This window comes from Lithobates pipiens, unplaced genomic scaffold (genome assembly GCF_037356315.1).
Source record: "Lithobates pipiens isolate NorthernLeopardFrog02 unplaced genomic scaffold, aLitPip1_a1.2 Scaffold_10, whole genome shotgun sequence".
NCBI classification, from domain to species: Eukaryota; Metazoa; Chordata; class Amphibia; order Anura; family Ranidae; genus Lithobates; species Lithobates pipiens.
Window position 1 is genome coordinate 32981974 of NW_027507686.1, and position 17247 is coordinate 32999220.

The following is a 17247-nucleotide window of genomic DNA, read 5'->3' on the forward strand; positions in this document are numbered from 1 at the left end:
GAGAGTGGTGATTTCACTTCTATATATCTTATATCTTGAGAGGAGTGATGTCAATCCTATATAATATAACATATCTGGAGAGCAGTGATGTCATTGGTCACATGACTGGGTGTAAGTCGCTCTTCGGTCTGTCTCAGTGTTTCCTTTTGTTACATTGTATTATAATAAGCAGCATTTCTTTGCTGTTCAGGTTATTATTAGTATCTATTGCTGCACTTCACTATGACTTGTGTAATGTTTTATCACAGAGGATACATTGTTTCTAGAATAATAATAAGTGACTTCCCATTCCCTGGTATGGAGTATGGGACTTGGCCAGGATCGGGGTACAGGCACTGGGCCGGACCACGGCTGCCCCTTCCATGTGGATGAGCGCAGTCCCATTGGACCGGAGCCAGCCTGTCTGTCGCCTTATATGGTCACGGCCGCGCGGTCTGAGCGTCTCAATCTGGTGCCAAATTCTCTGGCCAAAACTCACAGGAGCGGGCAGACCCCTTCCTCACCCCACCGCCTCTTCCTCTGTGATAGAGCCCCACGCCCCTCATACCACATCTCCTGGTGTGCGGGCGGCCAGAACGCCATCCATGGAGGAACTGCAAGTCCCAGCAGGACTTGTGTCAGTGACATGTAATTACGGAGAACCTTTAAATAGTGCTCAGGAAATGCCAAAAAATGAACCGCTAACACCATCCAGGAAGATTAGAACATTCATTCTAATATAAAGTCCTGGATGGATTAAATAAGGAAATCCAGCATCATTTATCTCTTTCCTCCTCAGCCTCAGTGTCCCTGACCCATCCCTTTTATTCACTGAATTTCAGTTCTTTCAATCATGGAGGCTTGGCATCACATGTGGGCATTACCTAAGGAGGTCTGCATGAAATACAGCCTGCCTACTATATGAATATTTGAATAACTCCTCCCAAAAAGCAGCAAACTGCTGGCCCCTCCCACCAGCCATGATCTGCTTGCATTGCATAGAGAAGCACAGAGACCCAGTGGACATTAAATAAGAAGTCACTGGGTATTGAATAGGAAATGTAATTAAAACGGTAATGTTTTATTTAATAAAAATAATTGAAATATCATAGTGATGAGGCGGAACCATTAAAGGGCAAAATATAAACAGGTTCATCTTCAGCTTTTTAATGCAACATGCGTGAATGCACAAGCAACGCATGCAAGTAAAGGGCAAGCAATGACGCCCACATCAGGTTTCCCCAACTTGCACACACAGCAAAAAGGAATCCCTGGAACCTCCCACCATTATTTTCTATGTTAGGCCTCTTTCACACGGGGCGGATCAGTAATGATCCGCCCCGTGAAGATCCGCTCGCTCAGCGGGGATCGCTCCGTTGTCCCCGCTGAGCCGGCTGCGGACAGGGCGGTCTCCGCACACTGTGCGGGGACCGCCCTGTCAGATCTCCGCTCTCCTCTATGGGGATCGGACGAGCACGGACCGTGTGTCCGTGTTCATCCGATCCGCTCTGCAGACGGATAGAAAAATAGGATTTTCCTCCGTCTGCAGAATCGGACTGTTGCGGAGGCGGACGAAATCGGGTGTCTGCGGATGCTCATCCGCAGACACCCGCTATCCCATAGGGATGAATGTATGTCCGTATTTCATCCGCAAACGGATGGATGAAATACGGACATACCATCAGCATGTGTGAAAGGGGCCTTATACAGTATATTTCCAAAAGTATTGGGACACCTGCCTTTACACGCACATGAACTTTAATGGCATCCCAGTCTTAGTCTGTAGGGTTCAATATTGAGTTGGCCCACTCTTTGCAGCTATAACAGCTTCAACTCTTCTGGAAAGGCCGTCCACAAGGTTTAGGAGCGTGTCTATGGGAATGTTTGACCATTCTTCCAGAAGCGCATTTGTGAGGTCAGGCACTGATGTTGGACAAGAAGGCCTGAACGTGTCTGCTCTAATTCATCTCGAAGGTGTTCTATCGGTTTGAGGTCAGGACTCTGTGCAGGCCAGTCAAGTTCTTACACCCCTAACTCACTCATCCATATCTTTATGGACCTTGCTTTGTGCACTGGTGCGCAGTCATGTTGGAACAGGAAGAGGCCATCCCCAAACTGTTCCCACAAAGTTGGGAGAATTAAATTGTCCAAAATGTCTTGGTATGCTGACGTCTTAAGAGTTCCTTTCACTGGAACTAAGGAGCCAAGCCCAACCCCTGAAAAACAACCCCCCACCATAACCCCCCCCCCCCCTCCACCAAATGATTTGGACCAGTGCACAAAGCAAGGTCCATAAAGACATGGATCAGTGAGTTTGGGGTGGAGGAACTTGACTGGCCTGCACTGAATCCTGACATTACCCAATAGAACACCTTTGGGATGAATTAGAGCAGAGACTGCGGGGGGGGGGGGGGGGGGTGGGGGGGGGTTGTTTGCCACCCTCCACCAAAAAAACTTTGGACTAGTGCACAAAGCAAGCTCCATAAAGACATGGATGAGCAAGTTTGGGGTGGAGGAACTTGACTGGCCTGCACAGAGTCCTGACCTCAACCCAGTAAAACACCTTTGGGATGAATTAGAGCAGAGAATGCGAGCCAGGCCTTCTCGTCCAACATCAGTGCCTGACATCACAAATGCGCTTTTGAAAGAATGATCAAACATTATCATAGAAACACTCCTAAACCTTGTGGACGGCCTTCCCAGAAGAGCTGAAGCTGTTATAGCTGCAAAGGATGGGCTATCTCAATATTGAACCCTACAGACCAGTGGCAGCCCATCCATAGAGGGCGCACGGGCGCTGCCTCCCCCATCCATGTATCCGTCCCCCTGATCTACATATCAGACCGTCAGACTATGGATTCCAATGCGGGGTGTTTTTTTGAAGCACCTAATTAGAGCCAGAGGCTCTAGTAGGCTTCAAAAAATGGTGGGCTCAGGGCACAGAGCACTGCATTCCAATCCCACCCTGTTGAATTTTCACACTAAAGTTCCTCCCTGCCAATCAGGAGGCAGGTCGTGAGGCTTGTTTCCCAAGTGGCCAAAGCATCAGGTGATCCTATTGGATGGATAGCACTTTGGTGGAAGAGGAGACACAGGCACTCCAGGAGAGGAGGAGAGGACACCACGGCCCCGCCACATGAGCGGGTAAGTGCCAGACCACTCGTGGGTGGGGGGGGGTGTTGCTTGTTTGCTTCCCCCCCAAAAGAAAAACCCACCAGCTGCCACTGCTACGGACTAAGATGGGGATGCCATTAAAGTTCACCTGTGTGTAAAGGCAAGTGTCCCAATACTTTTGACAATATAGTCTATGTATAAGGCAGGCATGGGGGAAGGTCAGTTAAAAGTTGACTCTTTTGTAACATTTCATTTTTTTGACAGGGGCCCTTTAAGGAGCGGCGCTTTTGGAAGGACAGTAGTTACATGTTGCAGCAGCTGTAGAATACCACATCAAAAATAAAAATAGGAATTTGCTGGAAGCGTCTTCTCCATCGGGTGGACGGGAGGGACGAGCTGCTCTTCCAGGAAAATATCAAAGTTTGGGGGTTTAACCTAAAACAGGCGCTTACTGTCTGTCTGGAAGGAATCATTGCACAGACGGTGAGCAGAGGCGCTCAGGATCTCCGGATGGCATGAAATGAGAAATGGAAATCTCAATCTCAGATTGCACATGTTTTAAAGTGAACCTGTTACTGTACAAACTGGCACTAGGGGGAGACAGAGAGCGGCTCCATTAAGGGGCTTATTCACAGACATTGGTGTGCACAGCCTATTGTATTAGGGTGAGCAGCCCAGAGCACAAACGCACATGCGTGTAAATCAGCAGAGCAGTAGAAGGTGTGATTAGGGCAGAGATTGATGGCAGTAGGGCAGTGAACAGTGTCATAAGTTTTTTATTTTATTATTTTATTTTATTTTTGTAATTATGTTTTAACCCCCCCCCCGAGACATTTTTAAATAAAGGTAAGCCTATAATAAGGCTTACCTATATGTACTGAAAATATCTACCTTGTAGTGTGCCAATGCGCAGTGAAGAAACGGACCTCCATGACGTTTCTTCCCCAGCGCGGGAGTGACATCACGCAGATCCAGCCAGTCACAGAGCCAGAGTCTGTGGCCCCGGAAGGAAGAGGGGCGAAGATTAATGCTTCCATTAGTGGGGACATGGCGGGCTTCGTTTGCAGGTAAGTGCCACATAATGGGCTATGGGCAATGCATACTTGCCCATTATGCTTTTACTTTGCAGGGGAATAAAGAGGAAGTAAAACCTATTAGGAATGAACACAGGAGTGATCGGTACAGATCACTCACTGTGTTCATCCAAAAAAGGAAGGGGTAAATTAAATATTTACCAGCCCCTTCCCCAGCTCTCCATTCTGAAACATCCCCCGCAGCAGCTGGCGGGACAGGTGAGGAGGGAAGCTGGCAGCACTGCAAGGAGGAGACAGGGGGCGCCAGGAAGCAGGGGCAATCAGCACTCCATGGAGGTGATTAGGGTGTGCCCAGGCACACCTGGCACACCCTGTGCACATGCCTATGTTCAGACTTTATGCTCCCCACGATGTGGGCGGTTCCTGATTCACATAATGAAGCAATGTGGAACTGTTGGCAGCAAATATCTGCTTCCATCGATGCCTTTTATCACACCTTAATGCCAGTTTGTTGTGTGTGTGGTGGTGGTAGCTTCCCCTAGTACTGAACAAAATTAAATTTTTTATTATTATTATATATTATTATTATTATACAGGATTTATATTGTGCCCACAGTTTACGCAGCACTTATAATGGATACTAAACAGGCTGGATGGGCATGTTAGAGGCTGCAGATGGGCACTAAACAGGCTGCAATAATGGGCACATTAAAGGCTGCAGATGGGCACTAAACAGGCTGCAATGATGGGCATATTAGAGGCTGCAGATGGGCATGTTAGAAGCTGCAGATGGGCACTAAACAGGCTGCAATGATGGGCATGTTAGAAGCTACAGATGGGTACTAAACAGGCTGAAATTATGGGCATGTTAGAGGATGCAGATTTGTACTAAACAGGCTGCAATGAGGAGCATGCTAGAGGCTCTAGATGAGCACTAAACAGGCTGCAATAATGGGCACATTAGAGGCTGCAGATGGGCATTAAACAGGCTGCAATGATGTGCATATTAGAGGCTTCAGATGGGCATGTTAGAGGCTGCAGATGGACACTAAACAGGCTGCAATGATGGGCATGTTAGAAGCTGCAGATGGGCATGTTAGAAGCTGCAGAAGGGCACTAAACAGGCTACAATAATGGGCATATTGGAGGCTGCAGATGGGCACAGATCAGGCTGCATTGATGGGCAACGGTGAGGCTGCAGATGGGCACTGATAAGGCTGCATTGATGGGCACTGACCCTTAATTTAAAATGTAAGGTTTTTTTTCTGAAACTTCCCTCTTAAAGTTAAGGTGCGTGTTATACGCCGATAAATACAGTATTTTTTATTTATTTATTTTTATGGTTGAAACGGATGGGCTTGTGTCTTTTTTCAATGTAACTATGTAACCTCATGGTTCGGGTCACTAGATACTTGGGGTATGAAGACAAGAGTTAACACATTGTGAAGTACAAGCAAATGGTTACCTAGAGTAATTGAACTACACCAAGCAGCCTATCAGTAAGCATGAGATAGGTGGGATAGTCTCTTGCAGGAGGGAGTAGTTGTCTACAATCTCTCCGTGAGTGGTCCATCTCCCTTAGTAACGGGAGCAGACTTGCACAGCAGAGATCCCCAGCCTGTTCTCAGGTACGAAAGATGAAGAGTTAATGAAGTGCATGCATGGAATTCACTCTATGTGCATGGCAGGACCCCTTACTGTTACTGGTGTAAGGTAGCATTGATACGATGGATAGGTGGGTGTGGACCAGGCTCAGCGTATCCCTCCTAAATGCAAATCACAGAGGCCTGAACGTAAACTGGAGAACAGTTACGGTGTAGGTGTACATGACGTACATTCATCTCTAAGCCTGGATTTAGTCCGACGGATTGTGTCCGAAACTGTTGCATACACACGGTCGGAAAAGTTGTCTAAAAATCCGATCTTTCAGAACGTGATGACGTAATTTCATTACGATGGGACTACATTCAGGCTAGTAGCCAATAGCTTTGATGTAGGAATTTGATCTGAGCATGCGTGGCACTTGGTCCGATCAAAATTCGCTACACATGATCGGAGTATGTCCTATCGAACCAGTTGGTCGGGAAATATTTCCAACATGTTGGAAAATTGGGTCCGACGGATATTCGGACGGAATCAGTCCGATATCACATATCACACACAGTCGGATTATCTGACGACACGGTCCGATAGGACACATTCCGATGGATTCTCCGACCGTGTGTACAAGGGCTAAGAGTGGAGGCCCGCCTTAAGGTCGAGTATTCCCCCATAACAGCCTCAGCCTTGTCCCAGGGCATTGATGAAAATGGCACAGAAGTTAAAGTACCCGATGTATAATAAAGTACCCCTGTCCCACGTGCCTTTTTGTAGCCCAGAAGAACCCACCCCAGGGTAGGTCTCTCATGTGACTCTTGCTTGGCGCCCAACAAGGAGGGAATCGTAGAGGACGTGATGACCACCCTCTAACCTTGACCTGCCCCTGCCTACCCCATACACACCAACTAAGAGGTCTCCTACATGACCACATGACCAATGCTCTGGTACTGGTCAGTTCTGGAAAAAGAGCACAGTCCTCTTTTTTACAGGACCGTCAGGACGAAACATTCTCAAGGGTTTAGTCAACATTTGCAACTACACCTGAGGATATATTTAAAGACATGTTTCATGTAATGTTTATTAGAGCCCTTTGGCTATTGTAAACTCAAATTTCTCACTTGTTTTTAGTTTTACTGGCCCTTTAAGGGTTAAGGTGACCTCAGCAAGGAAATGCTAATTATCCCTCCGAGAAGAGAACGCTGGAGGCTACAAGAAGAGGAACCGCCAATTTCCAGGGAGACCCTCCTCCGTAATCACCACTCCGACCTGTTTACAAAAACTGCTTCTTTCAGTCTCTTCCGAACACTAAAAACCAATTCCTGTCATTTCCTGTCCTGTCAACGTCTTATTAGTCGCATTGTTATCCTCATTCCAGGCATTCCACCGCGCCAGATCTACAAAACCACACCAATGGATCGCAGATATCGCTGCCCGACAAAAGATTTCTGCCGCTGCTTTGTAACATGTCTGGCATTGTGTCAAGAAGCCAATGGGCCGCATCGCACCAAAGATGCTGCATAAGGCAATGCACTGCAGAGATCGTTCACATCTGTATGTTCTGGTGCGTTTTACTGAAATGACTGAAATGCATTGTGTTAGCGTATTGGATTAATATTCAAAATGAATGACAACACACCGCACTACAGTACGCACATTGCTTTTGCATTAACATATGGTAAAACACGTGCAGCTCATTGGTGTGAACAGGCCCTTGGTTTACCATCAGCAAAACGCACATTTTACAATGCACGGATGCAAACACGCAGCAACATGTGTACTGCAATATGTTACGTCATCCTTTATTTTGAATAATGACCCAACACCTGGTTCACACCCATGCAGGTTGCAGTTGATGCGTTTTCGCTGTGTTTTTCAACCCTATGTTCACATCTATGTGGTTGCGGTTGATGCGGTTTTCAGGTGCGTTTTGCGTTTTTAAACCCGCATTTTTTGTGCATTTTTGCATGCAGTTTTCATGCATTTTGCATTTTTTCAGGTAACCCACTGACAGCTGAATATAAAAAAAAAGAATTGACAGCAAAAGAAAATCAGGAAAACAAATGTAGGGCCCTCTCCAATCTCTACCAGGCCCTTCGGATTTGGTAGGGATTTGGATAGGATTCCCCCAAAATCCATACCAGACCCATATCCGAGCATGCAGCCCGGCAGGTCGAGATAGAGAGGGAACGAGCAAGTGCTGCCCCTCCTAAACCATACCAGGCCACATGCCCTCGACATGGGGGGGATTGCTTTGGGGCAGAGGGAGCTCTGTCCTCCCCACGCCAAAGCACCCTGTCCTCATGTTGTTGGGGACAAGGGTTTTGTCTCGACAAAGGGCGGCACAGTGGTGTAGTGGTCAGCACTCTCACCTAGCAGTAAAAAGGGTCGCTGGTTTTAATCCCAACCACGACACTGCCTGCCTGGAGTTTGCATGTTCTCCCTGTGCCTGCGTGGGTTTCCTCCGGGTATTCTGGTTTCCTCCCACACTCCAAAGACATGCAGGTAGGTTAATTGGCTTCTGTCCCAAATTGGCCGTAGTATATGAATGGGGACCTTGAATTGTGGGCTCCTTGAGGGTAGGGACTGATGTGAGTGTGAAATGTACAGGGAGAGGGACAATTGTAGACACTCACTCAGGTTGAACTGGATGGACTGGTGTCTTTATTAAACCTTACTAACTATGTAACTATGTAACCCTGGGCTGTGGTTGTGGGGGTCTGCACGTGGGGGGCTTATCAGAATCTGGAAGCTCCCTTTAAGAAGGGGGCCCCCAGATACCAGGTCCCCCCTCCATGTGAATGAGTATTGGGTACATAGTACCCCTACCTATTCACCAAAAAAATTTAAAAGTGAATAAAGACAGTATAAGAGTTTTTGACAAGTCCTTTAAAAAAATAAAAAAACAATGCCCCCCAATGTAGATCCATCGTCAATCATGACTCCTGTCACACCGCAGGATGCAAAAAAAGAAAGACAAAAGCTTTGTTGGCTAGCGAACGCTCCCGTGTTTCTGCAAAACGTAAACCATGTCAAAAAACGCATAGGTGTGAACGTAGGGTTAATGTGTTTTTTATGCGTTTTTGGAAGGTGTCTGTTGTCATGCGGGAGAAACCAGCAAAAAACACAGCAGAAACGCATCAAAAACGCAAGCACTATGTTTTTCTGTGTCTTTGAAGCTTTTCCGCTACGTTACCATTGAATTCCATGGAAACAAAAACTCATTCTGTGGGGGAAAAAAAAAGTCCCTAACCCTACCCAAAAATCTCACTGGTGGGAAACGCACAGATGTGATCATGACCCATTGGAAACCATGTTAAATAGACTGTAGTGCGTTTTTGCAAAACTAAAATCACAATGAAAAACACATAGGTGCAGCTAGGGCTTAGCCCAGGTTCACACTGACAGACACACTGACTTCGGGGGCGATTTCAGAAACATCTGTGCGGGTTGCTGCACAGACATCTTTGGAAATTGCCCCCCCAAGTCGCCAAAAGTAGTACAGAAACACAAAGTTGGCGTCACACTGATTCGGATGGTGCTATTGCCGGCAATAGCTGGTGATTTGGCATGCGATTTGACATGTCAAATCGCATGCCAAATCGCATCAACGTGAACCTGGGCTTAAAGTGTGATTTGGCTCTTCATGGAACAAAACTAAGATTTCATTTATACCACTTCCATTAGTTCATTCCCCAAAGTTATAAACTTTTGTACCACCTGCCCCACCCTATTAGATTGTAAGCTCTTCTGAACAGGGCCCTCTTAATCCTCTTGTCTTTTATTATATTATAACTGTATTGTCTCCCTTTTTATATTTCAAAGCTCTAAGTAAACTGTTGGCGCTATATAAATCCTGTATAATAATAATATCCAGTGGTACCCATTCATACCTGAGCAAAGTGTCACTTGAAGCTTGATAAATTACATGAGCTTCATTTGGGGGGGAATTTGTGCTTTTTGGCCCTAATGTACTTCAGCGTGAAAAATGTGCAAAGAAAAAAAAGCTTGAAATGCGCAATTTCTACTAGCTAGCTTTCCATTGTCTAAAATTAATAATATAATCAAATGAACCACGTGAAGCTCTCCAATAAACTACAAATACATAGTAAAAATCTAAAATCTTCTATACTGCTAAAGTAGAAAGTAAAAAAAAAAAAAAAAAAAAAAAATATTTCAATGTGCAAATATATGAAACTACATGTGAATGAATGTGCAAATATAGTAAGAGTCCAATTAAACATAATAGTCCGTCAATCTTCAAGGTCCACCAAATATATTGCGCATTAAAATAATAAAATATTTTATTTTTTGGGCCATATATGCATAATAGGGTGTATATACTAATGAATTATTCTATATATGTTTATACATATATACTTATTGTTTGTTATATATATTTATACATTTCTATTTAAGTGGACACAGAGATTTTACTCATTGATATGTATTATTTGGAAGCACTTTGTGTAGTATAGAGAGGATTTTAGATTTTTACTCTTATGTATTTGTAGTTTATTGGAGAGCTTCATATAGTTCTCTATTTCCAAATTTTGCACCATGTCTATATCTTTTTTTTTTTTTTATAACAATCTGTAATTATGTTTCTCATTTTTAAAAATGTATTATCTATCACTAATTTATAAAATATCGTTTTCATCTACTGATTAAAGCCCAACTGCAGAAAAAGCTATTTCCTCTTGGATTTTTGAAGGATTTAGAGCGTCTGTCAAGGTGTCATCGCCATCTGTGTCCCCACTGATGTGATTTTCTCCCACTTCCTGTCTGGATGGGAAGTGATGGGAGATCTTGAGAAAAGATGGTCTGCAACTCCTTGCTTGCTCTTTAAAATCTTCAAAATGTATTGGTTAAGACCCCATACACACTATTAGATTTTCTGCATATTTTTGTCTTCAGATTTACCAAAACCATATAATATAAGGTCAAACCTTAATGCCAGTCGGAAAAAACTCTGAAGGTTTTTTCTGACGGAGTTCTGCTGAAACTGTTGTATGACCAAACGATCAGACCAAAGTCCGATTGTTAAGAACGCGGTGACGTACAGCATGTACGACGGGACCAGAAAAAGGAAGTTCAATAGCCAGTAGCCAATAGCCTCTGTCTCATACTTGTTTCAGAGCATGCGTCGTTTTTGGTCTGTTGGAACAGCATACAGATGAGTGGTTTTCCCAATAGGAATTGGTTCCATCGGAAATATTTAAAACATGTTCTATTTCTAGAGCCCCATACACACTATCAGATTTTCTACTGATTTTTCCTTCAGATTTACCACAACCATATAATATGAGGTCAAACCTTAGGAGTTTCAATGTGAATGCAATCAGACAGGACCTTGCACTACATGGTTTTGTTTAATCTGAAGGAAAAAATCAGCAGAAAATCTGATAGTGTGTATGGGACTTAGGTCCGTCAGAATTTTCGTAAAAAAAAGTCAGATGAGGCATACACACGATCGGAATATACGATGAAAAGCTTCCGTCTGACTTTTTCTGTCGGACATTCCGCTTGTGTGTACGCAGCATTATGTAATGTACACACGACTGGACTTTCCGGCAGACTAGGTCCGAGGGGATCAGTATGTCGGACAATCCCATCGTGTGTGGGCTAGTCCGACCGTTCTTTATAAAAAAAAGCCAGACGGACCCAGAAATAGAACATATTTCAAATCTATCCAACGGACTAAAAATCGCAAAAAAACATTCGTCTGTGTGCTGGTGTGTCTGTGTGCAGCTATTGGCTACTGGCTATTGAACTCCCTTGTTTAGTCCCATCTTACGTCATCACGTTCAAAATGAACGGACTTTCGAATGGACTTAGTCCGTTCATGTGTGGCCAAGTCCTTTCGTTCAGAAAGTCTGTCGGACCTCTGCCGAAAGTCCGTCGGGAAGACAGTCGGACCTAGTCCGTCAAAAAGTCTGGTCGTGTGTACGCAGCTTTAGTTTCAATTTGTATGCAATCAGGCAGGCCCTTGTACTACATGGCTTTGGTAAATCTGAAGACAAAAATTTGCAGAAAATCTAATAGTGTGTATGGGGTTTTAGGCTAGGTTTCCACTATAGCGACTTGAAAATTGCGCGATTTTGCCACAATTTTTTGCCGCGATTTTACCGCAATTTTGATGAGACTTGAAGCAATGCTTGTGTATTCTTGAGGTCTATGGACCTCAAGTTGCACCAAAGTAGTGCAGGGACTACTTTGAAGTTGCTGCAACTTGAAGTCGCACATATATGAATGGTACTCATTGGAAATAATGGGGTAAGACTTGTAATGCGATTTTAGAGTCCCAAGTCGCATGACAAGTCGCACTAGTGGAAATGTAGCCTTAAAGACACAGACAGCAGATGTAGATGGTGGGAGATCTCCCTGGTGGGGGCACAGACACAATCCCAGTTTTTGTAGACCTGGGAAGAGTTGGAGCTTTCTTTGCTGTCTGGGCTTTCTCATCCTGGTGACAAAACCTGATTCTTCACCAATCACCACTCCACACACAACTAAAAAGTTGGACTGGAGTTCTGCTTTAAATAATCAGTTTTATCCCTGGAAATGTCCCTGAGTTTGAAGAGCCACAGGTTCCCTTTCTGTTTGTATTTTCTTATTTCTCCATGCTGGCACTGAGATCCTTCATGGACCAGGCTGGGCACAGCAGGGACAGGGTGGGTGTCCAGCCTCACCCCTGGCACTCAGTGAGGTCAGGTGGAAGAAATGGCAGTTGCTGTGCTGAGTCCCCTGCAGCCCCCTCCTTGGCTGGGACACATGAGGAGGGGGCTGAGCCTGCTCACTTCTCCTCCCTGAATTCTGCAATCTTCAGGATTGAATGAACTTCACAGACAGATGCGTCCCAGCTGCCGGGAGACACAAACTTTTCCAAAGTCCTGAGATTTCCAAGGAAAACCAGAGGGAGCTGACAAGTCCTGGAATACTGCTGCAAACTTCAACAGAAGGAGACCCCCAACACTAAGCAGGCGCACCCAGAAAACTGACCATATTGAAGAACCAGTCTGTGTGGTGACCTATATGGGACCCCATCTACTTACAGCTCGATTATAGGGGATCCCAGCCATGACAAGTTCTACAGGACTATAACTATAAGGACCACATCTACATACTGATCAATCATCTACACTTGCTTCATCTACAGGGAACCCCATCCATGTAATGACCTGTTCTAGAATACTCCATCGCTGAGGACCCCATCTACAAACAAATCATCTCTAGTGGACCCCATCCATTTAAGCCAGCCATAGAGGACTCCATCTATGGGGACCCCATCTACATATTGATCAGCTATAGGGGACCCCATCCATGCAATGACCATTTCTAGAGGACTCCATTTTTGGGGACCACAATTTTCAGACTGATCAGCTCTAGGTGACCCATTCATTTACTGACCAGTTCTTGAGGACTGCATCTATGGGGACTCTATCTACACACTGATCATCTATAAAGGACCTACCATCTACTTTGGCTATAGAGGACTCCCATCTACATACTGATCATCTTCTACAGTGGACTCCATTCATTTAAGCCAGCCATAGAGGACTCCATCTATGGGGACTCCATCTACATACTGATCAGCTGTAGGGGACACCTATCCATGTACTGACCAGTTCTAGAGGACTCCATCTATGGGGACCCATCTACACACCGATCAGCTATAAAGGATCTACCATCTACATTGGCTAAAGAGGACTCCCATACATATTGGTTGAATATAGGGGATCCTCATCTGCATAGAATTTGACTATAGGGGAACCCACAGTGACTTGCAGCATTACAGATGGATACCTCTGTGGATGTCACTTATTGTGACCCCCAATAATTGGTCAACCCCCTTTTCTTCATCTCCCAATATTGAACCCCAATATACTTCCCTCTTTACTGGAGATTGTGGCTGATGCCCTTTACTGCCAACAAATAAAGAAGAGTTACACCCCCCTGGCCCTCACGACTCCAGATTCAAGATGGCAGATTGTGGATGGAGCTGGCTGTCACTTCTGGCTGGAATCTGTTCTGTCCTCCTATATGCACAGTGCTGTACAGCCCGGACCCTGAGGAAGAGAGCGCTGCACCTCCGCGTGTCCGACACCAAGTATGATGTAAGTCTTACTGACACACTAGAGGGGGGCTGGGCACCCATGACATTGGAGTAATTCTCAGTATCTGTCCTTATTTATTTATTACAGGTACTTCATATATATATCGCTGTCAGTTTACACAGCACTTTACATATATATTGTACATTCACATCAGTCCATGCCCTCAAGGAGTTTACAATCTACGGCCCCTAACTCACATTCATACATACACATACCAGGGGCCATTTAGACAGGAGCCAATTAACCCACCAGCATGTCTATAGACCATGGGAGGAAACAGTATGTACTGTATTGTCCTGTATGCTGGGTGTAATTCTCAGTATCTGTTCTTATTCTGTATGTATGGACTCTGCACAGTACCACTTCTCTTGTCCTGTATATCGGGTGTAATTCTCAGTATCTGTTCTTATTCTGTATGTATGGGCTGTGCACAGTACCACTTCTCTTGTCCTGTATATCGGGTGTAATTCCCAGTATCTGTTCTTATTCTGTATGTATGGACTCTGCACAGTACCACTTCTCTTGTCCTGTATGTCGGGTGTAATTCTCAGTATCTGTTCTTATTCTGTATGTATGGACACTGCACAGTACCACTTCTCTTGTCCTGTATGCGGGGTATATGTCTCAGTATCTGTACTTATTCTGCATGTATGCATAGGTAGCTGTGTCTATGTACATATCCTGTAGGTCCAATTTGCTCCTTGAGATTCTCAATACAGCTCCACATGTGGAAGGGAACATCCATTAATCATTTGATGACATTTTCCATTCAAAACCAGCAATTTGTTGTAGATTGTTAGCTCTGGTGACCCCAGCACAGCCCCATACAGTAATGTATACATGTCTGATTTATGTAAATACATTGTAAACAGACTTGGGTGGAGGAGTAATGATCTGGCTCTGTATACACATTGTGCTGGCTGTATATACACATTGTGTTGGGCTCTTTATACAGACTATGCTGTTCTGTTATAGGCTCTCTATACACACTGTGCTGGGATTTGTATACACACTGTGCTGGGATCTGTATACACACTGTGCTGGGATCTGTATACACACTGTGCAGGGCTCTGTATACACACTGTGCTGGGATCTGTATACACACTGTGCAGGGCTCTGTATACACACAGTGCTGAGATCTGTATACACGCTGTGCAGAGATCTGTGTACACACTGTGTTGGGATTTGTACACACACTGTGTTGGCTCTGTATACACACTGTGCTGAGATCTGTATACACACTGTGCAGAGATCTGTATACACACACTGTGCTGGGATTTGTATACACACTGTGCAGAGCTCTGTATACACACACTGCTGAGATCTGTATACACACTGTGCTAGGATTTGTATACACACTGTGTTGGCTCTGTATACACACTGTGCTGAGATCTGTATACACACTGCGCTAGGCTCTGTGTACACACTGTGCAGGGCTCTGCATACACACCGTGCAGGGCTCTGTATACACACTGTGCTAGGCTCTGTATACACACTGTGCTGAGATCTGTATGTACACTGTGGTGGGCTCTGTGTACACACTGTGCAGGGCTCTGTATACACACTGTGCAGGGCTCTGTATACACACTGTGCTGGGCTCTGTATACACACTTTGCTGAGATCTGTATGCACACTGTGCTGAGATCTGTATGCACACTGTGCTGGGTTCTGTATGCACACTGTGCTTGGCTCTGTATACAAACTGTGCTGTGCTGGGCTCTGTATACACACTGTGCTGGACTCTGTATAAATATTGTGCTGGGTTCTTCAGGGCCTTAAGGTAACATAAAAGATATGACAGCAAAAAATGTATTCAATACTATAATGCTAAGACTTGGAATATTACAAATACTGAGTTGATGATAATACTAAGGGCTCCTTTCACACCATTGTTGGACGGATCCCCCTCTATTTGGCATATCACTGATCAGAGTCACACCGGTACACCGACAAATCTGAATCTCACCCAGTGGACTACAACAATGCCTGGAGGAGACACAGATCTGGGCAGGTTGGACTCCCTGCAGTGTTTTCACTTCTGGGTGGAGTTTCCCTTTGTAATCATGTGCACTCTTTGAGCTGTTATAGGGCAGCAGAGTGTGGTGTATACAGGAGGATCCATATACAGTATATATCTTACAGATAGAATAAAGTTCAGATCTGCTGCGACATTCCCCCAGAATACAAGTTTTTCTTCTCAAGTCTGGACAGTACTTCCCGTCTCCATCACCGCTTTCTCACATTCAAGGAGTGAAAATAAAAAGCTGTCACACGAGTGGAGCCTTCCACCTGTCCAAAGCCTGCACCCCTCGCTGGCACACAGCCTGCTCTGCCCAATAAAACAGAGATATATATAGACAGAGGGGTCATCACTGTCCTCTAGAGGCCCTACTGGGGGCACCACATGGAGGGGGCAGAGGAGAGGGGCCAATGACAAGTCGCCATCAACACCATAATCCTAATAGCAGAGAATTATTGGGGAGGGCGTAGAGGTGGGGCAATGACAGATTTATCCTCTTGTAGGAGAGTCCCGGCTGTGACTATTTTCAGGAGTGATAGAGCTGCTGGATGGGCAATACAGGACTGGGTGACCACTCTTTTGACATGGAGGACTCTCACCGGTGTAACCATTGCAGATCATTTATAGAGTATCTCCATTCGACATTCATTTGCCTGAATGTCAAATGGAGATACTCTGCCTAAACTTCAACCTCTGCCTAACCCCTCTCCCTAAACCTCAACCTACAACTAACACCTCATCCTAAACTTTGACCTCCACTTTAGCCTAAACCTACACCTAACTCTTCACCCTAAACCTCAACATACACCTAACCCCTCACCCTAACCCTCAATCTACACCTAACACCTCGTCTTACATCTCAACCTAACCACTCTTCCTAAACCTCAACCTACACCTAGCAGCTTACCCTAAACCTTGACATCCACCTTAGCCTAAACCTCTATCTAATCCCTCACCCTAAATCTCAACCTAATCCCTCTACCTAAACCTTAACCTCCACCTAATACTTCACTCTAAACCTCAACCTACACCTAACCCCTCGCCATAAACCTCAACCTAATTCCTCACCCTAAACCTCTACCTCCACCTAACCCCTCTCTCTAAACCCAAACCTCCACCTACCACCTCAATATAAACCTCCAGTTCCAATTAACACTTCGTCCCAAACCTAAACCTCCACCTAATACCTCACACTAAACCTCAACTACACCTAACCCCTCGCCATAAACCTCAACCTAATTCCTGACCCTAAACCTCTACCTCCACCTAACCCCTCTCTCTAAACCCAAACCTCCACCTACCACCTCAATATAAACCTCCAGTTCCAATTAACATTTCGTCCCAAACCTCAACCTCCACCTATCCCCTCTCCCCAAACCTCAACCTA

General features: G+C 45.1%; 1 protein-coding gene across 1 annotated transcript in view; it reads left to right on the forward strand.

The window, feature by feature from the left end:
* The first annotated feature begins 11918 nt into the window (after positions 1-11918).
* WFDC1 (WAP four-disulfide core domain 1) overlaps positions 11919-17247 on the forward strand; it is a 28650-nt gene continuing 23321 nt past the window's right edge. The window contains exon 1 of the mRNA XM_077453413.1: positions 11919-13840. Coding sequence (XP_077309539.1) covers positions 13706-13840 — 135 coding nt within the window. The 5' untranslated portion in view covers positions 11919-13705. The remainder of the gene's footprint in view (positions 13841-17247) is intronic.